At 40.3% G+C, this 26,078-nt stretch overlaps 1 protein-coding gene across 1 annotated transcript in view; it reads right to left on the reverse strand.

Annotated features, from left to right (window-relative positions):
• The window catches only part of ASCC3 (activating signal cointegrator 1 complex subunit 3), a 354,089-nt gene extending 328,447 nt beyond the window's left edge, over nucleotides 1–25,642 (reverse strand). Inside the window, exons 1-3 of the mRNA XM_056125104.1 lie at nucleotides 25,538–25,642; nucleotides 3,514–3,644; nucleotides 1,439–1,589 (exon numbers count right to left, since the gene is read on the reverse strand). Of these exons, the coding sequence (XP_055981079.1) occupies nucleotides 1,439–1,589; nucleotides 3,514–3,603 (241 nt within the window). The 5' untranslated portion in view covers nucleotides 3,604–3,644; nucleotides 25,538–25,642. The remainder of the gene's footprint in view (nucleotides 1–1,438; nucleotides 1,590–3,513; nucleotides 3,645–25,537) is intronic.
• Between the last annotated feature and the right edge of the window lie 436 nt (nucleotides 25,643–26,078).

The raw sequence follows: 26,078 nt of genomic DNA on the forward strand, positions 1-26,078 counted from the left end.
CCAAAGACATGAATAAAGACTAAAGACTAGGAGAGTAAAATACTAAGTAACTTCTTAAGCAGTAAGAAATATTACACCAGGGGAACAAAAGGGTAGTTATTTTAAAAAATAAATGACAGAAAAGAACAGTGATCACTGCAGGTGCTTAAGACACTAAGCATTACAAATAAAGGAGTAAAGATTGCGTGTGATGGAGTAGTAAGGAGATGGAAAGATAAATTTTTTTCAATTCATGATGGAACTTTTTGCCTTGCACGCAGCCAACATGGCCGACCCGAGTTCGATTCCTCCGCCCCTCTCAGAGAGCCCGGCAAGCTACTTAAGAGTATCCCGCCCACATGGCACAGCCTGGCAAGCTCCCCATGGCGTATTCAATATGACAAACATAGTACAACAAGTCTCAAGATGGAGACGTTACTGGGCCCGCTCAAGCAAATCGATGAACAACGGGAGGACAGTGACAGTGACAGTGATGGAACTTTTATGTCCAATCTAAGAAATCTAGTGTAAAAGGTAAAGATGGAAATAAAAATGAACTTATGCTTTCTGACAAAGATCAGTGTAGTGACAGTAAAGAAGCTGAACAGGAAAGAAAGGCCAAGAATAGTAAGCAGTTCGGGGGCAAAGTGATAGTATAGCGGGTAGGGCATTTGCTTTGCACAGGGCCTACCCGAGTTCAATCCTTGCTTGGCATCCCATATTATCTTTCAAGCACCACCAGGAGTAATTTCTGAGTGCAGAGTCAGGAGTAACCCCTAAGCATCGCTAGCTGTTAACTCCAACACAAAACAAAACAATATTAATTCAGACATGAGATCACTAAAAGCTTAAACTTGAGCATGGTAAGTATGTAGGGGGTTAAATTTAAGAATAGCTAAAAAGATAAAAAATAGCTAATAGATAAAAAATGACCACTGAACAGAAGGTAAAGAAAGAATATATCATGCTTCTATTTCAAAGAACCCAACCATTCCCAGCCTAGCTCCAGTCTCAGTAAGGCAGCAAGTGGCCCATAGGCCCTCAAGCACTGCTGGTTTGCTCCAGTTTTAAAAAGACACTTTTTCTAAAGGGGGGGCGGGGGGAGGAAGGGAGAAGGAGGAAGGGTTTGGGAGGGAAATTGAGGACATTGGGGGCATTGGTGGTAGGAAGTGTGCGCTGGTGGAGGGATGGGTATTGGAACATTGTATGACTGAAAGCCAATCATGAACAGCTTTGTAATCACCTATCTTACAGTGATTCAATTAAAAAAAAAAAAAGACACTTTTCAAACTCCAAATTTTTATAAACCCCTGGTATTTATACATTATAGTTACTAGTTTATTTCTGCCAGCTTGATTTTATCCTAAGATCCATGACAGATTTAATTGCTTTTTGTTTAGAAAGAATCTACTTTTAAGTTTTAATAGATCTTCAAAACTAGTAACAACAAAAACAATACCTATTTGTTTTGCAGCCTGCAATATATCTTTCAAGTCTTCATTTACACTCTGCATTTCACTTTTTTCCAGTTTTTCATTCAAAAATGCTATTATCTTTTCCCATGCCAGGTCTAAACCTCCAGTTTGTTCATGAAGTTTAGAACGCTTCAACTGAAAAAGACAGCATAAAAAAATACATACATTAAAAGTTTTCTCAACTCTATCACTTACCACCTATATTTTGTATTACATTACACAACTTGATACTATTCATAAGAATTCAAAATTCTATTTCTTTTACAAACCACAATGTGATCTTTATTAAAATTTTTGCTTAATAATACCTTTTGTAAATAGTTGTAATCACAATGAATACTTATTATAAAAATTTCTTTTTTATATAGCAAAATGAAGAGGCAGAGAGGTACAATTGGTAACTTCTCATATGCTTGCTTTCCTTTTTTCTAATTGGTTGCTTTGTTTTTGTAACTTATAACTATAATATGGTGTTGATATTTATGGTCTTTGTGTACATAGTTACCACAACCGAACCCCACTACAATGCCCAAAATCTTCCACCTATTACCCAACACCCATGTGACTACTGTTTGTTTTTAACATGGTTTGAATTATATTATATAAAAAAGCTAAATTCTGATATGCTGTTTTTATGAAGCACTCAGAAAAACTGGTCCTATAGGGGTTCCATATATAAAGTCAGCAATACTTTCCAAAGTACGGGCCTAGAACAGGTTAGGCATCCTGAGGACTTGTCTATATAACATTCTTCTTGTGACTACAAATCTATTCTCAAAAATTAGCTACAGAAAGAAATAAAAGCTTTACTTTATACTACTGGCCTAGATTTATAGATTAAATTTAATGAAGCCCCTGGACAAATAAAATATAAATGGGTCAGACATGAGAAATTATAGTATGGTACTCTTATACTGATAATACTATAAAATTCACTATTATATCCCTGCTTCAGTTTTAAATTTAAAATAAAGCTATTTAATCTAGCTTTAAGAGGAGAATAAACAAATGTGGGGATAAAATAAGATTGCCATACTGAATGAAGTTACTACAGTGGATCACAGGTTCACCAAGTTTCATCTTCATTTTCTATCTAGTTTTGCATAAACTAGGTTTTTCCCAGGTCAGAAAGCTAAAATATATTATCTAGTCTTATAATTGCTCATCTCCAGTATTTAAAAATAGCACATTAGTATACTGTACAATAGAAATATGATATTTAAACCTAAATTTAACTATATTGAATACACGTAAATTTTAATTGCTGGGGAAAATGCAAACCAACTCCCATTGTAAAGGAACTTGTGTACCAAAATTCTGTAAGACCTTTAAAGGAAAAAAAATCTATCTAAAGACTATAATAACTCTTTTGCTGCTAGTATCAATCCTCATGTGGCATTCTTATGGGAATACTGCATAAATATTTTAAGCAATAAAATACAATCAACTAGAAAATGTTACGATTCTATAATACAAATAAGGAATTAGTAACGTAATTGAAAAAACAGTTTAAGAACTTTTTTTTACTTTATTACATAGCTTACTTCTTTATATGTAAAGTTCAAATATCTTTAGGTCTAAAGTTCACAATCAATTATAAAAAAAACAGGCAACGGTATATTATAAAACCAGTCACTGAGATCAAAAGAATAATATCATATCTCTCATGTTACTATATATATATGTATATATATATAGTATTTCTAGTTTAGAAGAATTTTACCAGAAATTTATTCAGATGGTTCAAAAGTAAATTACTAGACAAAATAACAAAATTAACTGCAGCACAAACCTTAGCTACAGAAAAAGGGATTCAGTGTAATAGTTCTAGTCTTTTTGACAAAGTGTCAAAGGTGCTTCACATAAGTATGTGCAAGGAAACATCAAAATACACATTTCAATTCTTGGTGTAGTACTATAGCATTTTAAACACACAGAACTAGGGAAAAAATGTCAAACATTTACCCATATGCTACAACAGTTTTGAAACTCAGCTAAGAATAACTCCGTAAATTATGGTACCCTAATATCTTATAAAAATAAATAAAAATAGAAATACCTTTAAGTCAGACTCTTCTTCATTATAATTATCTTGCTTGGTGACATTTGAAAAGGAGCGCAAGGCTCCTGTGAGTCGAGGTAAAGCCATCTATTACTCAATCACTGATCCATACAATGAGAAACCTGCAACTAAAATAAAACAATAGGTTATTTATATATTGAGGGGAGACAGAAGTAAACATACTCAACAAATTGTCCTATTTGAGACAAAAATGAAACCAATTTATGGAAGAACAAATTGCTGCCATTTTCTAGAATTCTCTTAACATACTCTGCACCTAAAAAGCTTTTTGTTTTTTAAATAACATACTGACTCAGGTTAGAGATAGGAAAGGAAATAAGAAAGAAAACAATTGACTGTAGGCATCATCACAACATTGCTGCAAAAAGATTTCTACTTCTTTCCAAGTATTGGTCTCAAATATGTTATTGCTATAGCTAGTAATATTGAGTAGGAGATTAAAGCAATTACCCATATATCCCCAGTTTTGTTTATGCTGAGTTCATCACACCAAACATAAAACACTATCCCTTTCTTTCAGAGTCACTAAACTTGTTTAGTATCAACATGTTTCCATCCAAAGGCCTTTATTCCCTTAGCAAGAGAAATGCTTTCTCTTGATGCTCCTGTGACTGTCTCTTTGACACAGATCTTGGCTTAAAAGATAACCCCTGAGATGAGACCTATCTTTACTACATATACACAGCCTCAGAAATGGCAGCTGCCCAGTTACTGCTTATCAAAGCACAAACTTCAACTCCGATAGTACTACTTGATATGTGTGCTTTCTTATTTACTTGTGTGTTGCATGAACCCGCTGAGAGCTTCATGACACCTCTTCCCAGACCAAAAGACCTTTCCTTTACTACTTCCACTAGTAGAATAGTACCGGGCTATTTCTAAGACTCAATAATTAGTAGGCAAACAACAACAAAAAAAAATTGCCAATAAGCAATGACAATAAGGAAACTGAAGGATAAAATTAAACCATCTTAAGAAGGAAAGAAACCTGGAAAAAGAAGTCAAATAACTTGATTTCATCTCCTTATTTAAATGCCAAAAAACTAACAATCTAGCAAATAGACTAATTTTTACATCGAGAGTTCTGAGCTATGGAATTTTCTTAGAGGATCATCCTGGTTTAAGATTCTTTAATAAAAAAAAATACTATCTACAGATTCTGCTGAGAATGTCACAATCTATTACAAGTCTTCAGTATGTTTTTCAAATAGAAAGATTCTGTACACCATGGGGCATCAGGCAATGTTTTGTGACATTCTGAGTTACAATACTAAAGATGGAGAAAGAGTATCACAGAATCTGTTTGGGAGAATCCAATGATTCTGCTAAACACTCTATAATGCACAGGAGGACAGCAGTCTCCTAACAAAAGATTATAACAAGCACAAAATATAAATTGTATGAACATTCCATCCTAGCAAAAAAGGAGATGTAACTCAGACATTCCAACAGTGTGAAATGACCCACAATGAGGCCAGCGAGACAGCCCAACAGGTAAGCCGCTTGCACTGCATGCAGCTAACCTTGGTACCCCAGATGGTCACCCAAGCACTGGCAAGAGTGATCCCTGAGTGAAGAACCAAGGAATACACCCTAAGCAATAGCAGGTAAGCCCCCCAATTGGGAGGAATGGAAGGGAAGAGAAAGAGAAGAAAAGACAAACACCCACAAAGCTCAATTAGGCAACTCTACTCAGTTGTTATTTTATATTAGAGAACTTGTATTCTGAATGGGAGGAAAAACCTAAGGCAGTGGAAGGGTTCATATATCTCAGATCTGTAAGTTTCAATGAAAGATAAAAATGGTGGGACTAAAGTACAGGCGAGGGACGGAAATACAGGACTCAGGTGTTCAGTGGCCGGCAGTTTGTTTATTTCTCTCTCCTCCCCGGCATCATCCATCTCTCCATTTATATCACAGTCATCATCGTTTTGGTCGCAGTCCCAGTCATCAGGGTTCCATCATCCTAGTCTCCTCATAGACCTCAAATTCTCCAAAATCTCAGTTCTCCTCCTCATCTTCAGTGTCTTGTACTTAAGCTTCTCGTCCTCAATACCTAGTCTTCAGCATCTAGGCTTCACTATCTCCTCTGAGCATCTCCTTCTGAGAGTCCAGTCTACCTCCTCCAAGCTTCTCTGCCAGCCACAAGTCTCTGCCACAAGACTCTTCCAGTCACAAGTCCTTGTCTCAAGTCTTCCTCCTCAGTCTCAAGTCTTTGACCTCTATCTTCTTTTGTTCTCTAAGTCTTCTTTCATTGTCTCCCTAAGTCTTCTATCTTTCCCAGCCCTTACAGGATAGTTATATAGGAATCATAAAGGATGGGGATACAAAGGTGGGGTTGAACATTATCATAACAACAAAGAGAAGTAAAGGCCACTCTTTCAGGAGATTAACTCAAGGACAAAATCTCACCTAAAGAGATTACCCCAATCTGAGTGCCAAGAACAGATGGCTGGTTAAAGAAACTTTGGTACATCTACACAATGGAGTACTATGCAGCTGTTAGAAAAGATGAAGTCATGAATTTTACATACAAGTGGTAGGTACCACATGGAAAGTATCATGCTAAGCGAAAAGAGTCAGAAAGAGAGGGATAGACATAAAAAGACTGCATTCATCTGGGGGACATAAAGTAACAAAATAGGAGATTAATACCCAAGAATAGCCACGATCAGTACCAGGAGGATTACTCCATGGTTTAGAGGCCAGCTGGGCACTCTAGAGGAAAGGGCAGCTCAGATAGAGAAGGGAGCACCAAATAAAGGGTGTTTGGAGTATCCTCCTAAAAGGGGAGATACATGTTGAAAGTAGACTATGGACTGAACATGATTGCCACTCAATGCCTCTTTTGCAGACCACAACACCCAAAAAGAGAGAGAGAACAAAAGGGAATGCCCTGCCACAGAGGCAGGGTGGGATGGGGGATGGGTGTGGGAGGGATACTGGGATCCATGGTGGTGGAAAATGGGCACTGGTGGAGGGATGGGTACTTGATCATTGTATAATCGAAACCCAAGCACAAAAATTTGTAAATCTACAAGTGTACCTCATGGTGTTCCACTAATAAAAATTTTTTAAAAAAAAGAGATTATCCCAGATTACTAGGAGATCTGCTCAAGGGCTCAAGGGTGGGATTCTATCTGAGGTATGTTGCTTTCTCCTTTCCTCAGCTAATAATAATCCATATAAACAGAGAAAATTTACTTCTTATGATGTAGCACTGTAGCACTGTCCTCCCATTGTTCATCGATTTGTTCAAGTGGGCACCAGTAACATTTCCATTGTGAGACTTATTGTTACTGTTTTTGGCATATTGAATACACCACGGGGAGCTTGCCAAGCTCTGTCGGGCGGGGTACTCTCACTCTCAGTAGCTTGCCAGGCTCTCTGAGAGGGAAGGAGGAATCAAACCCAGGTCGGCCGCATGCAAGGCAAAAGCCCTACCTGCTGTGTACTGCTCCAGCCCCACTTCTTATAATATTTCTAGCAATGTAATTTTGTATGAGCACAGTAAACAATATATTAAGCTTAAAGTTTGGCTCTTCCTGGGAATGTCTCACTATATATTCCAGACCAAAGTCCTCAGGCCAGGTTAGTCTTCCCTGATGCCAGAAGGGTCCTTATTCAGTTACCTCTTTTTTGGGTCAAGACAGAGTTTGTCCATGACCATGCTCTTAACTTATAGTGAAGTATCATGGTGTTTGGCCTGGCCCACTTTGATGCCAAGGTGGCTCACAGCTTGCCCTGGGTCCATCAGTCCCTAGTCAGGACCCTGCTCTTGGAGTGCTAGGAACTAAAAGTAAATGAGGCTTAAGTCAAGTAAATATAGATGTCCAGGATTAAGTATTATTTTGGAGTCAATTAACTCCCATATTACATAGCATAGCATTAACTGTCTTCCTGTGTCTATACAAAAAAAAGGACAAAGCTATATAAACCATGCAAACCAAAAAGGAAAGAGAAAAGCAATTTAGGATTATTAGTGTCTGGAGCAATAGCACAGTGGATAGGGCATTTGCCTTGGCTGACACTGGTTTGATTCCTCCGCCTCTCTCAAAGAGCCTGGCAAACTACCAAGAGCATCTCGCCCACACAGCAAAGCCTGTCAAGCTACCCGTGATGTATCTGATATGCCAAAAACAATAACAACAAGTCTCACAATTTGTTGTGAGTCGTTACTGGTGCCCGCTCAAGCAAATCGATGAACAGCGGGAGAACAGTGCTATAGTGCTACAGTGCCTGGTAGGACTGGGTATGCCTCAGTTGCACTAAGTTTACTGAGTGGCTCAATAAACCTTAAGTTCTCTGCAGGAACAGCAAGAACAACCCAGTGTTATCCAACAAGATCAGTCTCTGCTTCTGTTCTGCTCTTTGATGACATATCCTTGAAATTACTAAACATATCATTCTTGAAAAAATTTAATAAATAGTTGGTGTAGGATAGAAAGAGAATCCAAAGGGCTGGTACGTAAGACTTGAATACATAAGAAAGAACCTAATTTCAATCCCCTGTACGACTTGGCCCCTCATACATAGTCCAGTGAGCTCTTGTGGCCCTGGTGCCACTGAAGTGGAGACGCATGACATTAACCCTAATCCAGGCATTAGAACTGTCCAGCACAGCTGGCTAAGTGTTAGCAGAAGTGGCCCTAAGGCCCTTAGCATTGTTTAGGAGGCCCCCAAAAGGTAAAAGAGTTTTGTGAACTATTAAATAGCTTAAGATTACAATTAATCAAATATAACAGGATTAATCAAAATTAATAGTTTTCATAAATAAAATACATAGTTGCTACATATAAAAGCAGTGGGCTAAACAATAGACAGCTGAGAAGTGGCAACATGAAAGAGAAACCTCTAACCCAACATGCTATCAGAAATAAATAATGCACAGGAGCTGGAGCTATAGTATAGCAAACAGGACTTTTTGCCTTGCATGAGGCCCACTCAGGATCCCCTAGCAGCCCATATGGTCCCCGAGTCCAATCAGGAGTAATCCCTGAGTACACAGCCAGGAGTAAACACTAAGCACTAATCAACGTGGCCCAGAAGCCAAAAATAAAGTAAAATAAGCAACAGATTAAACAAAGAATAAAGTAAATGTGCTTAAGTGTATTAATAAAATATACTAAGTTCAACTTAACAGTTCAAAGACTGACATATTGAATTACTAAACGGCAATAAAGTAAATACAAGTGCTACACCTAAAACAAAGAATAGAAAGAATGAAAAAAATCCTCTTTCTAAAAATCAAAAGCAGTTGGCAGGTATATCAAAAGTTTCAGATCAGACAAAATAAAAAGAAATACCTTGGAGATTTACCTTCTAGTTTGCCTACTGAATATCTACTCGAGAGTGAACAAAAAAATGAGTGAATAGAATGATATTCCCTTAGGCTGTTTCAATCAACACATGTATCTCAAACTGTGAACATCTTGTTGCATCGCATGACTCCAAGGCTTAAAGACTTCTGTTTTTTAAAAATATACAGTATGGCCATTAAACACAAGCCAATTTTTTCCACCTGGTTCATCTGAAAAAAATCGTCATATGTTCCAAGTCTGGGGGAAAGAACATGACTTCACAGGAATACTGAAAGTCTGTTATGACAACCTGGTGTCCTCCTGAAGGATTTTCAAGGGGAATCTTACTATTCAAATTTTCCACCCAACACATTCACTCTTCTGAATAGTTTCCAAACAAATTAGTAAACACACTGGGTACAAGGAGAACAGAGAACAAAGAAAGAGAATTAAATACATATATGTGCAATTTTTATAGAAATTAAAATCTATTAAAGTTTGTATAAAACAATGTATATGAAGTTCCTATTCTCATATACTCACCAATTACTTATAATAACTTCAGGCTTCCTATGCAAAGGGAGTAAAGGGAGAATTTGGCCTCCTAACTACAAACCAAATCATCTTTGCATTATAGAAGACCCCAGAGTTAATTAATTTCACCATTACAAAAGATGAAAAAAAGCTTTTCTTTTAAATACCTTGGGAAAACAATAGACTCAAGTAACATTTGCACCAGAGTCTAAGGATAATCAGAAAGAACATTCCATAAAGATGATACAAGCACACACAACACACTAGAAAATTTTATATACAGAGCAGAGACCTACAATACAAGGTGTGCCATAATTTGATTTACTCCCAACTGGACCAAAGAGAAAGGTCCGAGCCCAGATGATCTGAGAAATGCAAAATTCTCATTCTACCCCAATTTGTGGGGTCTGGTTAATAGACCCAAGGAACTGATGTTTGATCTTTTAGAAGACCTGGGGGGGGGGGGGGAATCTGAGGGGCAGGAGTAGGTAAGGTACTTCCTTGTACGCAGTAGACCCAGATTCAATCCCACATATGGTCCCAAGTCCACCAGGAGTGACCCTGAGTGTAGAGCCAGGAGTAAGTCCTGAGCTCAACCAGGTATGCACCCCCCCCACCAAAAAAAAAAAAAAACTGACTTGATTTAAAATTGTGAATACTCCTCCCAAGAGATAGTTTCATGCACCAAACATGAATTCTAGTTAGGTTCTGGCACTAACCATAGCTGTGTAAATAAAATTTTCCTGGTCTTTTTTCTTACTCCTCTGTACCAAATGACATGGAATATCCTTACATTCCTAAAAATGATCTCTGCAACTAGAGATCTTTCACATAGCAGATTCAAATTTTTATTCCCAAACACTAGGACTGGAGCCAAGAGATAGTACAGCCTAATCCAGGTTCAATCAGAGCCCAGAGAAAGCACTGAGCAGACCCCAAAAACTTGGGGCAAAGTTTACCAAGAAAGTAAATGGCCAAAAGCTAGGTATGTGGGAGACACACCCACAAACCACCTCCGGCTCAGCTATATAACTGGATGCATGGACTCTCTGGTGCTGATTAAACTGCTTAATGGCCATGATCCCAGAGACTCAGAAATGAATCTCGGAACCCAAAGGCTTTTGGCAGAAATGCATCCTGTTCCTGTAGTAGGTTACTCGTGCTGGGCCACTCCAGGTGGAAATAGGTTTCATGCCTTTGCCTGTTCCCCCTGGCAGCCCAGTGACCACCATCCTCCAGAGGTCACTGGACAGTCAGGTTTGGGCCTGCAGTGACGAGACATGTGGGGCCTCACCAGATAGGTGTGGAATCAGCTCTTTCCTCTCCATCCCAACGAGATCCCAAGTCGTCGCCTAAAAATGGCCTCTCTGGCTCCTGATCAAGCTGATTAATGGCCATGATCCCAGAGACTCAGAACAAATCTCGAAGCCCAGCGGCTTTTGGCAGAAATGCACCTAAACAGCATATAAGGTGGCCACCGCCTCAGAGCTTAGAGGAAAGTCAGGTATGAGCCAGAGGTGACGGGGCAACTGCAGTCTCATAGGAAGGGGGACTATACCGGCTCATCCTTTACACCCTACCAAGGTCAAGAGTTGCCCCCCCACAAGCAGCTCTCCTGCACAGCCATGGCTCCAGAGGCAAAAGAGCTTGCGGCAGAAAAGTGAAAGGTCCATACGTTAAACTACAGTGCCATGCCTCCTTGGGAGGGAAAGGGTGTTGCTCCCTTCTGCCTTTTTCCCCCCCAGCAGCAAGGTGGCCGCCACCTCAGAGCTTATAGGAAAACCAGGTATGAGCTGGTGGTGACGGGGCAACTGCAGTCTCATGGGAAAGGGGGCGGTACTGGCTCGTCCTTCACATCCTACTGAGGTCACGAGTTGCCCCCCACGAGTGGCTCTATGGCACAGCCATAACACCAGACGCACAGAAACCAAACTCGTAATTATCTGGCTCTTTGCAGAAACCCCAAATCATTATATGATTCTCATAACCAGCTATAGAAAACAAAGTATTTCACAATGCCTTTTCAGCAATTCTGATTGTTGGGGGAAATTCTAAACAATAATGCTGCATCTTTTGTCGAAATAATGAATGTAATCAATGTAGAGAAGAGTTAAGTAGAAATCATCTGCCTCACAGGCATTGGGAGGGGTGGGAGGGGGGTATATTGGGGTTCTTGGTGGTGAAAAATGAGTACTGGTGATGGGAAAGGTGTCTGATCATTGTATGACCGAGACTTAAGCCTGAAAGCTTTGTAACTTTTCCCACAGTGATTCAATAAATAAATATAAGATAAATAAATAAATAAAATTATGAAAAAAAAAGTAAGGTGGAGTTCATGCCCAATTCAATCAGCTAATCAGTGGCTGACTAAATAGCAGTACTCCTACATTAAAAAAAAAAAAAACTGGGTACTCTCTTTACCTTTAGATTATCAGCCAGAAACAGGCCCCCACAAATACCGTCCACACGACAGTGTGTTATCTATGCCTGTTCGAACCTGACCCATCGCTTCCCTACCACACTCCTGCTGATGCTACTCACACATCCTAAGCTGACAGATGTGGAAAGGGTCAAGCCCTGTATCTCCTTGATTTTTTATAGTCTTAGTTTGCAACTGTTTTTCTGAGCCTCAAAGTATACTATAATTGAAAGGAAAAACAGGTTGGACCTGGAAGAAATGAGATGATTGTGTTAAAATAAGTCACAAAGTTAAAAAAAACAAAAAACAAACAAAAAAAACAATCATCAGATGGTTTCCTCTCTTTAGAATTATCAAAAAAAAATTTTTAAAGAACAAATAATCTGTTATCTCTCTCTATCTCTCTCTCTCTTACACACACACACACACACACACACACACACATAACCCAGACTCTGCAAACATAAGAAGGTTACTTAAGGGAAAGAGAAAAGAGTGGACTGGATGTGGGTGCAGTTGTGGCTGATTCGCATGTACAGGTGTGCACCTACAAAACTCAGAGCATCGTAAACCAGAGATAATCCCATATGGTTTTTCAATAGAGCAACTGAAATTTGATGCTCAAAAAAGCAAAGAAGATTATAACAACTATCTTTTAAAAATTATTTAAAATACCATGATTCAAAGGAGAATCAAAACAGGAGCAAAAAAAATTCACTTTGTATCATGCTTTAACAATTACAGCATGTTATCTTAATATTTTATATAGTAATGTGGCCACATCTTACAAAGATATAAGGAAAATCATGCTACTGCTGGACTTTCTAATAAAAATGTCATTAATAGAGAGGAAGATAACGGTTTTTGATGCTTTATAAAATTTTTCAGCTAAGTGTGGACCACAGAAAACAACAAGTACTGGAAGTTTTCTGAACATAAAAATACTTATCAGTAGGCAGAGAGATGGTATACCTGGTAAGGTGCTTGCTTGCCTTACACTCAGCAGACAAGAGTTCAAAGCCCAACATCCCACTGGGTCCCTTTAACTCCACAGCCAAGAGGCTAAGAGTGTTCTGAGAACTGTTAGGTGTAGTCACCTCCCACCGACCCCCCCACACCCCCCCAAAATAGGAGAAACAAAAAAAAAACACAAAGGCAGTGGGGATACCTTTTAGGAGATGCAGCAAAGCACAGAGGTAGAGCATTTACCTTACGGGTATGCAGTCTCTGGTCAATTCAGCATTCCCCACATGCCCAGTGCCATCCCAGAGTCAATGCCATTTGTGATGTTCAGCCCTACAATCAAGTGTGTCATCTCCAGCATACCTCTACTGAGCATATGCAAGTACCACGCCTCAAGAGTGCAACCCCTGAGGGGCACCATAACCAACTGAACCATACAAGCAACAGTGTGGCTTCTAGTTATCTCAACAACATCGGGAAGGGAAGGAGACAAGAAAGTGGAAAGTGAAGAAGTTGTAAAGGAAGGTTAAGAAGACTTATTTTTGTTTTTAACATATTATCTATTCTAGATAGGCAGTAGGAGCGATAGCACAGTGGTAGGGCGTTTGCCTTGCGCAAAGCCAGCCCGCCCAGCAGGATTCGATTCCTCCACCCCTCTCGGAGAGCCTGGCAAGCTACTGAGAGTATTCAATATGCCAAACACAGTAACAAGAAGTCTCACAATGGAGACGTTACTGGGCCCGCTCAAGCAAATCGATGAACAACGGGAAGACAGTGACAGATCTATACTAGAGGCTGCAGAAACAGCACAGAGGACATGGTGTTTGCCTTGCATGAAGCAAACCAGAATTCAATCCCCAGAACTCCACATGGTCTCCTTAGCACAACCTGGAGTGACCCCTGAAGTGCAGAGGCAGAAATATTTCCTGAGCACGCCTGGTATGGCCCCCAAAACTGAAACCAAAGTATAATCACCTGCACTGGGGCAAGACAGACAGCACAGAGATTATAGTGCTTGGCTTGCATGCAGCCAACCAAGCACCACATATGGGTTCCCAACCACTGCCAGGAGTGACCGCTGAGCACAGAGTCAAGGAGTAGTTCCTGAGCAGAGTCAAGGAGTAGTTCCTGTGATCAACCCTGCTCCCCCAATTATCTGTACTACCAATTATGAGTTAAGAAATTTACGCACAACTTTACAGGAATGATTTCTAGAAAGCTAAAGATACCTGTTGTCTTACATTAAGTATTCTATTCACTCGGCTAATCACTCCCATTTCTTTCCATCAATATGTCTTGGTTGTATCTACCCTGTCACACAGGAATATGTAAAAACATGCATGACAACTACATACACCAGTTTCAAGGTAGTGGATGTAGGAAAGAGGAATGGGGAGAGAATTGCATTTTTTTTAAAGCTCTGAAGTAGAAAAGGAAAAAATAATACTTTTTAAATCTTCATTGTTAGCACATCAGGGTTTATTGCACTGTTTCTAAATTCTCCATATTGTAAAAATACTGCACTAAATAAAAGTTTTAGTTAAGCTTTAAAGCAATACCAAAAGCTGGTAAGAGATTAAAAAAAAAAAAAAAGGCAGGCAGGCATCAGTCTGAATGAATGGCAGGTTTGGAAAACACTAGCTAAAAATTACCAGGCTTGTAAGGGATTAATCATCTGCACATAGAACACCTGGGTGGTCTTTAACATTCCTGTCCATAATGTGCTTCAATTCCATTTCATCTAAATCAATTCTGCCGTTTCCAATCCAAAATTCATTCTCTATTCCTAAGAAACAGACTGATGAATACAGATTACAAATTGTCTTTACTATACTAACCTTAATGCTTCTTTACACATTGACACCAGTACATACCACCAGTGGCTCATTCCTGAATGTGGCTTAATTAACACAAACTGCAGCACTGACATCAATATGTTAAGGATATGCATGCCAAGTTATGCTTTGATTTGGGGGGACTTTATTGGGGGGGGGGGGGGTGAGGAAGAGAGATCCCTGTTTATATAGTCTCTTTTCTTGTTTAGTTAAACTACCCAATTATGGGGCAGGGAGACAGCCCAAAAGAGAGAAGTGGAAGAATTGTGCGTGCAGCGGCTCTCAGCTAAATCCTTGACACAAGCATTCCTCAACCAGGAACCACATCCTTCCCATGGACCTCCAGAATATTCCAAAGGATTACAATAAAAAATCATCTATGTGACAAGAGTGTCAACCAGTAGAATGAGGAGGGGGAGGGACTATATAGAAGGGATGGCTTGTGATACAGGAAAAAAATACAGTCGGAGGGCATCAAAGTCAGATAAAGGTTTAGATGAGTATAGATGATTGGATGAACTATGGTACATCTACACAACGGAATACTATGCAGCTGTTAGGGAAAATGAGGTCATGAAATTTACTTATAAATGAATAGACATGGAGAGTATCATACTAAGTGAAATGACTCAGAAGAGGGACAAATATAAAATGACTGCATTCATTTGTGGAATATTTAAAACAGTGTAAGACTAATTTTCAAGGCCAGAATAAACAGAAGCCAAGAGGACTGGTAAATGGCTAAAAGCTTCTCACAAGTGTGTGGGGGAGGCGAACAGACAGTTAGGATAGAGAAGGATCAATATATGATAATAATGGTCAGAAATGATCACTCTGAACAAGAGCTGAGTGTTGAAAGTAGGTAAAGGGATATACAGGATAACCTTTCAGAATCTGTACTGCAAACCATAATGCCCAAAAGGAATGTGAGAGAGAGAGGGGGGGGGGGGGTGCCTGCCATAGAAGCAGACGAAAGTAGGGATGAGTGAGTAGGAGGGAAACTGGGGACATTAGTGGTGGGAGATGAAAGGACAGGTGTTAAATCATTATATGACTGAAACCCAATCATGAACAACTTTTTAACTGTGTATATCACTGTCGTTCAATTTTTTAAAAAAGAAAAATAAAATATTGCTACGCACAAAGGTACATTCTAGAATCTTTAACCGTGTAAACTAAATATGATTTGAAAAAGAAAAAAGAATAATGTTGAGAAACATTGCCCTATACCACATGTGCCCCAAACATGACAAGGATAACAAAAGTGGCCCCTGGTATCACAAGGCCCAACGGCAAACCATTTGGCCATCAACTCAGGGCCAGGCATCACTGAAAGTGGCCCTGGATTTCCTACCACCACTGAAGAAGCCCCTATAAAAATAAATACAACCTCTTTACAATAGCCAGAAACTGGAAGAAACCTGAATGCCCAAGAACAGATGACTGGTTAAAGAAACTTTGGTACATCTACACAATGGAGTACTATGTAGCTCTTAGAAAAGATGAAGTCATGAAATTTACATACAAGTGGTACAATATGGAAAGTATCATGCTAAGCGAAATGAGTCAGAAAGAGAGGGATAGACATAGAAAGATTGCATTCATCTGGGGGATATAAAGTAACAAAGTATGAGATTAATACCCAAGAATAGCTGAGATCAGCACCAGGAGGATTACTCCATAACTTAGAGGCCAGCCGGGTATCCTAGAGGAAAGGGCAGTTCAGATAGAGAAGGGAGCACCAAATAAAGGATGTTTGGAGGATCCTCCCAGGAGGGGAGATGCATGTCGAAAGTAGACTATGGACTGAACATGTTCGCCACTCAATGCCTCTTTTGCAGACCACAACACCCAAAAGGAGAGAGAGAACACAGGGGATTGCCCTGCCACAGAGACGGGGGGATGGGGGGATGGGGGTGGGAGGGATATTATCCATGGTGGTGGAAAATGGGCACTGGTGGAGGGATGGGTATCTGATCATTGTATAATTGAAACCAAAGCACAAAAAATTGTAAATCTACAACTTTAAAAAAAATAAAATAAAATAAAGGGGGAAAAAAAATAAATAAATAAATAAATAAATACAACCACCAGGACAGAGTTCAGCACTCCCCTTACATCTGTAAGGCCCCACATTTGATCCCAGCATCACAAAAAAAAAGGTATACATATATACATAAAATAAAAATATGCAGGCACAGCAATATCAGTTTCTGAGATTTCTCCACTCCACCCCCCCTTTTTTTTAAAATCATGAGAGTCATATATGGTTACATCTTTCTGACTGTATGTTTAAGAGACCCAAACTCTGATGAACTACTTTTGTTTATACTCTTGGACTAAGAATCAAACAAATTTCTTCTTCTAAATGTGTTCCTCAGAATTAAAGATAAAAATGCAGGATGCAACTATTTGGGACATACATAAGACAAATATGCTTAGACAAACACACTTATTTTTTTTTAAAAAAAAAAAAAGGAGTTCACCAAAGGGGCCAGAGAGATAGTAAAGCAGTGGAGCACTTGCCTTGCAAGCAGCTGGCACTGGTTCAATCACAGGCACCATATCTCAGATATGTTCGATCTCAGATAGAGTTTTTATTTTTTTATTATTTTTTATTTTATTAATTTTTTCCCTTAAATTTTTATTAGTGAAACACCATGAGGTACAGTTGTAGACTTACAAATTTTTGTGCTTGGGTTTCAGTTATACAATGATCGAATACACATCCCTCCACCAGTGCCCATTCTCCACCACCACTGATCCCAGTATCCCTCCCACCCCCCATTCCCCCAACCCACACTACCTCTGTGGCAGGGCATTCCCTTTTGTTATCTCTCTCCTTTTGAGTGCTGTGGTTTGCAAAAGAGACATTGAGTGGCAATCATGTTCGGTCTATAGTCTACTCTCATCACGTATCTCCCATCGTGAGAGGAACCTCCCAACACCCTTTATTTGGTGCTCCCTTCTCTATCTGAGCTGCCTTCTCCCAGATAGAGGAGTTTTTAGCCAAGCACTATTAGGTATAGTTACTTCACTTGGTATTCAGGGCACTAACATCTTTTGAGTTTTTATCCTACATAACTGGCACTTTTCTCTCCCTGGGCTTTTTTCCATTGTTCAATGCTTCCCTCATTGCTCTGTGTTTAAGCCCACAGCTTAGAAGTGCTAAGCTTCTACACTCATTCCCCAAGCATTCCATTCAGTTTTAAGGCTCTAAAGTATCCTTTAAACACTAATTCCAAAATCTTATCTCCATCCCGCACATCTCACCTGTATTCTAGATACAGGTGCCCAATGCCACCTCCACGTCTTCTCTGGGATGCCCAGTAGGTTAGCTCAAACTTCAAAATGTCAAACTCCATCTCCCACTACATATTTTCTCCCATGTCCACCCCAATTTATTTTTTGAATATTCTGCCTGTTACTCAGCTCCAAACTTTTTTTAAAGGAGCAATGAATTTTCAATTTTTTTTAATTCACAGTGAGATACACGAAGTTGTTCATGATTGAGTTTCATTCATATAGTGTTCCAACACCCATCCCCTCACCAGTGTACATTTCTCATCACCAATGTTCCCAGTTTCCCTCCTGCCCCACCCCCACCTCTATGACAGGCGTGCTCTCTCACGCGCGCACTCTCTCATGCACAATGATTTTTCTAATCATTATATCTATTAAATTGGTTGTTGTAGTTTTGCAATAATAGGGGTTATATGTCTTGGAGTGGTGTTTGCACGCGGCTCGCTCAGAAGCACATACTGTAACCATACTGCTCATACATATTTTGACTGCACTACTTGCTGGGGTCACACAACTGGCTGCAATGTGCCAGAGGTAGTTATCTTAGGTGGCACCAGGGATCACCTAAGACAGTGCTGTGCCATGGGGATCATCACAGTCAGGCCTGTGGGAAAACAGCAAGGGGGAAATTCATAGGCCTCACAAACCAGAAGCTCTACTAACCATACTGGCTCTTTGAGTCTTTTACTCCATCTGATTTATCAGCAAATTCTTCAAGCTCTACCTCCAAAATATATAACACTTCTTGCTCTGAAGATCTCTTTCCTGAATCATAGCAAAGGTCTATACAGTCTTCTCTCTATTTTCACCCTTCCACCCTAATAAAGTTAGTTTTCCATATGTAGTCTGAAATGATTCCTTCTTGAAACAAGTAAAATTTTGGCTCTCTTCTCAAAACCCTCCCCATGCCCCCAATTCCATCTCTGATCAAACTTCCAAGTAAAAGTCCCAATGAAAGGACTTGTTTTGATTTCCTGTAATTCTCCTTGCTCATTCTTGGGCATTCACACTTGCCTTCATTCTAGCGATAAAACTAGATTTTTTTCATACACACCTTACCCTCAGATTCATCATAAGTAACTCATTTCATTCATGCACTTATTCAAATGACTTCTCAGCAGAAGCTGCCCTCTCCCTTGATCTTTCTATTATGCCCAAGCTACTTTACTATTTATCACATGCCATGAAACATTTTTCTATAATGTTCTAGGTGCCACATAATAAGATATGTGTTCCATGAAGGTGGAACTTTACTTCATTCAATGTAGTAACCACAACACCTGAAATAATGGTTGGACACATAGCTGGATCTCAATGAATGTCTGCATAATGTCTTGATGGAAAGATAACAGGAAGGAGAAAAAGGGAGGCCAAAGCAGCCACACACAAAAAAACAGCAGGGTAAGAGCCATAATTCAGGAGGGAGGGTATTTGCCTTAAACAAGCCCAACCGGGATTAGATTCCCTGCATCCATATGGTCCCCCAAGCACCGCTAGGAGTAATTCCTGAGTGCAGAGACAGGAGTAACCTCTGAGCATCGCTGGGTGTGACCCAAAAAAGCCAAAAATAAAAAAAAAAAACAATACTAGCAGCATATTAACATGCCTAGATATCTCTCTGTGTCTTTATATAAACATATACATATTTTTTCAATATTATACGTCTACATTTTAGCAAGTATTCAAGATATTTTTCAGTGATTTGCTTAGTAACTTTTCTTTCCTTGGAGGAAAAAATCTTTCTATAGCTCTTTTTTGCTTGTTTGTTTTGGTTTGGGGGCCACACCGAGCTGTGCTCAGGACTTGCTCCTGGCTCTCTGCTTAAGGATCACTCCTGGTGAGGCTACAGGGACCAAGAGGTACTGGGGATCGAACCCTGATGAGCCACATGTAAGGTAAGCACCCTGCCCACTGTACTATCTTTGACAGCTAACTTTAACTTTATGTTCAAGTTCTCAAACATAAAAGGAATCACAATCTAATATTTATTCATTCAGCTTATGACACCATTCTTCTCAAAAAACACAAACACTAACACATGCAGAAATTTAGCTCGAGAACTAATAACTGAGTAAGCATCTTCTAAATCTCAAGCTAATAAAGCAAGAAAGAAAAAAAGGATTTACACAAAAGCCAATGATTACTAGAAATACCAGAACAGGAGCGAGTTTAAATGAAAAAATCATAGTATAAGAATGTAGGAACAGCTTTCACTCACTTGACTAACTTCCCTTAACCAGTACTGCTTCTGTTTACAAGCTAGCCATCAGGCTGGGTAGACCAGAAATGAAAAAGAAAAACTTGGTCTTGTGAAACTCAAAGTCTAATGGGAAGGACAAAGCAATTAAACAAGCTATCCCAATATAAAAGAGTCATTAAATTATGTTATGGGAGCACAGCAGGCGTATCTAGCCTTGCAAAAAAGGAGGTCAAGACAAAGAACATGTATGTGTGTGTGTATGCATATATATACATACACATACACACACACACACACACACACACATACACACACACACATATACTATCTTTCAAGAATCAAAACCTAGCTAGGTAAAGAGTACATATTCCAGCAAAGAGGTAAGAAAATTTCACATTAAAACTAAAAACATAAGTGGAGGAGAGTGGTCAAGAAGCAATGTCAGACATGGAGCCAGAGAGAGAAGGGTAGGAGCCAGGTCATGAAGGCCCTTGTAAGTCACACTTAGAAATTAAAAGGAATCTGGGGCCTGAGCCATAGTAAAGCAGATAGGATGTTTGTCTTGCACATGGCCAACCAGGGTTCCATCCCTGGCATCCCATATGGTTCCCCAAGCCCTGCCAGGAACAACCCCAAGCACAGAGCCAAGAGTAAGCCCTGAGCACTACTGGTGCTGCCCCTCACCCCCCCCACCAACACACACAAAATATGTACTCTTTAAAACATGACCTGGTTACATAAAAATTACCATGACTTCAGTGAAGGAAATGGCTCACAGGGAGACAAGATCACAGTGCAGATGAATGATTAAGAATACAGGTTCCAGGAAGTGAATTAATGGATGTGAAATCAGAGTCAAGTCAAACCTATTAATCTACTCTGATTATCTGTTCACTAATTAAACAAGATTTTTTTTTGAGTGGGGTGGAGTAAAAAGAAGAAAATATTAAGAATTTATCTCACAACAAATTTGAGATGTCTGTACAATATTTGAGGAGAAAGTGGTGAATAGGGTGTGTTCTGTATTCTGAAGCTCTGGAATCCAACAGAATTTTTGTTCCTTAAGAACACCATGGAAAAGAGTTAAAAACTACCCAAGGATTTGTGTGTAAACTTAGGAAACAAGCAAAAGGACGGAGAAACAAGATTCTTTAAGATAATCAGATGAAATTTTCTATAAATGAGCCTGAACACAGTAAAAAGCAAAGAAATAAAAAATGGCCAGGAAAAATCAGACATGCAGTGTCACTTCGAGAAAGTAAAAGAAGTTTACTTAAAAGACAAGTTATCATACTAGTAAACAAAGATTTCCTCTCAGAATGAAATATATTTTATTTTATAAAATTCATATGCTACACACAACTGATAAGCTTGCTTAGTCACTGACATACTGTTTCATAGTGACTGAACAAGTCTTAAATACTGGAAGAATATTAGTAACTATAGATAGCACAGCAGTAGGGTGTTTGCCTTGCACGCAGCCAGCCCGGCAGAGCCGGATTCGATTCCTCTGCCCCTCTCGGAGAGCCTGGCAAGCTGCTGAGAGTATCTCACCTGCACGGCAAAGCCTGGCAAGCTCCCCATGACGTATTCAATATGCCAAACACAGTAACAACAAGTCTCATGATGGAGACGTTACTGGGCCGGCTCGAGCAAATCGACGAACAACGGGAGGACTGTGCTACCATGCATTAGCAACTACCTCCTTGACTACTCCAGAATTCCAGGATAAATTACCTCCTTCTTTTAAAGCTCTGGTTTTATAGAACAGATTTTACCTGAAATTAAGAGACTCCTGGGTTCTTCTGACTTAATATAGAAATCCTGCAACAAGAACTGGATGCACTGTTATGAGTGGAAGTTGTTATGATTTTCACAGGACAGAGAAATAGTACAGGAGTTTAGGCATTTACGTTTTATGTAGCCAACCCTTTCTGATCCCGGGCATTGCTCCAAATTCCACTGTAATTTTCCAAGCTTCTTCAAATGTTTGATAATAAATAAAATTCCTAAGAATCCTCTTTAAAAATCTCTATGAAGAATGAATCACAGGAGTGAAAAACTATTAGGAAAATACTCCAAAAGTAGTAACAGAAAATGGGAATCCAAACTGGCAGGGAACCCCAAGAGTTACTCTATTCAAACAACAAGGAGAATAAATATCAAAAGATATAATTTCCATATGTAAAATAAATAAGTTATTTAATATATTTGGGTAGTCCTAGTCAACTACAGTTAATGATACCAACTATACATTTGAAATTTATTCAAGTATATCCTAATAGTTCTCATAAGAAAAATCATAACTAGATACAGAGATTTGTTACAGTTTTTGGCATATCAAATACACCACAAGGAGTTTGCCAGGCTCTGCCGTGTGGGCAGGATACTTTCGGTAGCTTGCCAGGCTCTCCAAGAGGGACAGATGAATCGAACCCAGGTCAGCCACATGCAAGACAAATGCCCTACCTGGTATGCTAACAGTAACAACAAGTCTCACAATGGAGACGTTACTGACGCCCACTCGAGCAAATCAATGAACAAAGGGAGAACAGTGCTACCGTGCTAGGTACAGAGACAGGTATTAATTAGACTTAAGGTAATCACCAATCTATAGAGATATTAAACCATTAAGCTGTATACCTGAACTAGTACAATGTTATACGTAAATAAGAAACAAATTTTTAAATAACAATGAAGCTGATGATATAATAAAAAAGACAAAAATAAATGAGTTCAAAAATTAATTTGGGTTTGATAGCAAAAAATCAGTTAACTTCTTTTCTAATCAATAAAATAAACAGGGATTACATAAAATTTTATGTCCCTTTCAGTTTAAATAATCTGATTAAATTCGAATACTCTGAACATGGATAAAATCCATTAACTCTGAATAAGTTAGTTTCAGAAATAAATTAAGGTAACATATATGACAGGACTGGGGGAGAAAATACTTTGGGTAAGAAGGTTGCTTTGCACATGACTGACCCAAATTCAAGTCCCAGAACCCCGTATGTTTTCCCCCACTCCCCCAAGACTGAGCACAGAGTGAGGAGTAAGGCCTAGGCACTACCAGGTGTGATCCTGAAACAAAACAAGACAATCTGTAAGAGAGATGTTCAAAACAGCAGAATAGATTTACAGACTTATTTATCTACAAGCATTAAGGAAGGACTTAAATGAGATAGTACAATTAGATAAATATACATGATATGTAAAACCTGTCCTCAATATGTTAGGCATTATACTAAGTAAAATTTATAAGATCCAGTCTCTACTATTTCTTTTCTTTTCTCTTCTTTCTTTTTTTCCCTTGATATTCAGTTTGGGGACCATTCTAAAGGTAGCAGGGCTACTCTCAACTCACTGCTGGGGTAGCTCTGGTCAGCGTTGTGTTGAGGCCAAGGGTCGAAACAGGGTCTCCTGTATGCAAAGCATGTGTACTAGCCTTTTCAACTAACTCCATTATCCCAGTCTCCACATATAAAAACTTTATAGTATAATATCAGAGAAAAACGCCTCCATTCTGATGGGTACTAAATATGTATTAGATACCTTACTGCTGTCCCTGGTAATCACATACCTTTTTCCTCCTAGAAACATTTGCACTGGCTAAGACTTCTGTTTCACATTAGCCATCTCTGAAAGTCAAAAACTGTGCCACTTTATAGAAAGACATATTTTGTACTGAAAGGATTTATGATAGTTACCTTGCTTTGGAAGGTGGTAAGGGGCCAGTGAGGAACTTAAGGGAACTTAACTTTGACTTAAATCTACTTCTGTACGTGCAAGTTCCTGAATAGGTTCTATGCAGAGAACCCTTAAGAATTACAACTATTAACACAGGTAATGTAAAGACTGGGGGAAAAAAAGGTTTTTACAAAGTAGAAGCTGATTCCAAGTGTCAATAATACTGAAACCAACTTTGGAAAAAGATAACTGTACTCTACTGGCAATGTGTATTTACTAGAATGTATGCCACTTTATTGACCAAAGGCAAAATCAAATCACCCTGTTCAGTAAAATGATGTTTGTTTCAATGTAACTAACTGTAGCAAATATTGACAACAAGGCCAACAATGTTGTTTAGAGGCAAAACATACATTTCACATGTAGGAGACCCTGAGTTCAATTACTACACCATAAAGAAAGAAAGAAAGAAATCACTGACAACTTATTCTTGCCAACAGTCTTCCTTTGGTTAATTACAGACTTGGAAATTAAGAGGCATCCTAGTCAGGATTCTCTATTAAAATGATACAAGGGCATAGAAAGTCAAGTTGCTCACTCTATTTCCTAGGCCTGGCATAGTGTCTGGCATATATGAAGAAATGAGTGACAAAAGAAAACTATTCACCAGGAATCACTTAAGACTAAGGCAAGAAAAGTTAAGTCACTCAAATAAGGTTCTTTCATCTGTACTTAACAGGCGTCTCTAAGGAGCATTTCTCTCATGCAAGACTACTATTATAACCATCACTAGTAATGAAACATAAATGGACATTCCAGAATAGAATCAAGAGTTGAATTCCCAACTCTTTGTAACTATTTTAAAAATCATATAGGTATCTGCAATCTGTGGAACATGGAACCTGATCAGGACGGTATCAGCTTTTCAAAGTAATCTACATAGAGAAAAAGAAAAAAATGGATCACCCGTTTGAATTTCACATGGGATGCCATTCAGCAACAAACTTACTGCTACTCCAAAAAAAAAAAAAAAACCTTTTTTTTTCTAATCGAATAAGAGCAAAATACATTAAACACCATGCATGAAAAAAAGAGCCTAAGATAAGCCTATTTAAAACATCTGCCACCCGTACCCACACCCCACCTCCCCCAGCGAACACACTCGTCCTTATTTGCAAGTGCCACTCTGGTTTTCGCTGGCCACATTCAACCTCGATTGCCAGTTAGCACAGTCAATACCAGATATACCAGATCTGTTGACTTTCCGATAAAGAAGTTTTCGAAAATAAATAAATAAATAAAGGCTACAGCGATGATTTCGCTACCCACTCACTCCCCGAGAAGCAAAACGAAAAGTTAACTGGGGGTGATGATCTGTGGCTGCACGACTAATAAAAACAAAGCAGAGAAGAAAAAAAAAAATCGACCCCAGGTGCTGACCCACGCTGGGGCTTAAGAGCTGGACCCGTGCGTGACCTGGTATTTTTCGTCATCCCGGTGCCCCCCCAACCCCACCCCCACCCCCACCCACCACCACCACCACGTTCCCAGGAAGCGCCCCGTGCAGCCCCAGCTCCAAGCGGAGGCCGGGACAGCGCTGACAGCTCGGAGCGCGCGTCGGGAGCGGAAGTTGTCGCCCATTCGAGGGGCTCCCGGAACCGCGGCCCCCACCCCGCGGCGTCCCCGCAGTCCCCGCCTCCCGCCCCGCCGCGCCGCGCCGCGCCGCGCCCCTCCGCGTCCCACCGCCCCTTCTCACCTCTCTCCCGCCGGCTGCCCGGCCGCCGGCGCCTACTCGCTGCCGCCCTCCTCCTCCGGGCTGAGGAGTCCGACTCCGCACGCCGCGTGTGTGGGGAGGGGGGAAGGCTGAGGAGGGGGGAGCCCTCGAGGGCGGGACCGAGGATGCCCCACGGGCAGCTGCACCGCCAGGCTGCCGGGAGTGGGGAGGGTGGGTGTGTGTGGGGAGGGGGAGGGGGGATCCCTCCCAAGTCACGGGCCTGGCGCGCCCAGGCCGCCGGACAGACCCACGGACCCGGCCGGGAGGAGGGACGGGGCGGAGCAGTCGCGGGCCTACACGTCACCCGCCTGCCGCGGCGCCAACGTCGGCACGTCGACTCTCCCCTCCCCCCCCACACACACACCTCCCTCCTCACCTTCCCCTCCCCCCCGCCCCGCCCGCCCGCCCGCTCGGTCGCGCAGTCGCTCCGTGCGCGCGGCGGCGCCCCGCCCCCTAGGGGGGTTTAGAGGGGAGGAGGGGGCAGAGTCCGCGGCGGGAGCGCGCCTACAGCCGGGAGCGCGCC

Source organism: Sorex fumeus, unplaced genomic scaffold (assembly GCF_029834395.1).
Source record: "Sorex fumeus unplaced genomic scaffold, SorFum_2.1 ptg000054l, whole genome shotgun sequence".
Taxonomy (NCBI): Eukaryota; Metazoa; Chordata; class Mammalia; order Eulipotyphla; family Soricidae; genus Sorex; species Sorex fumeus.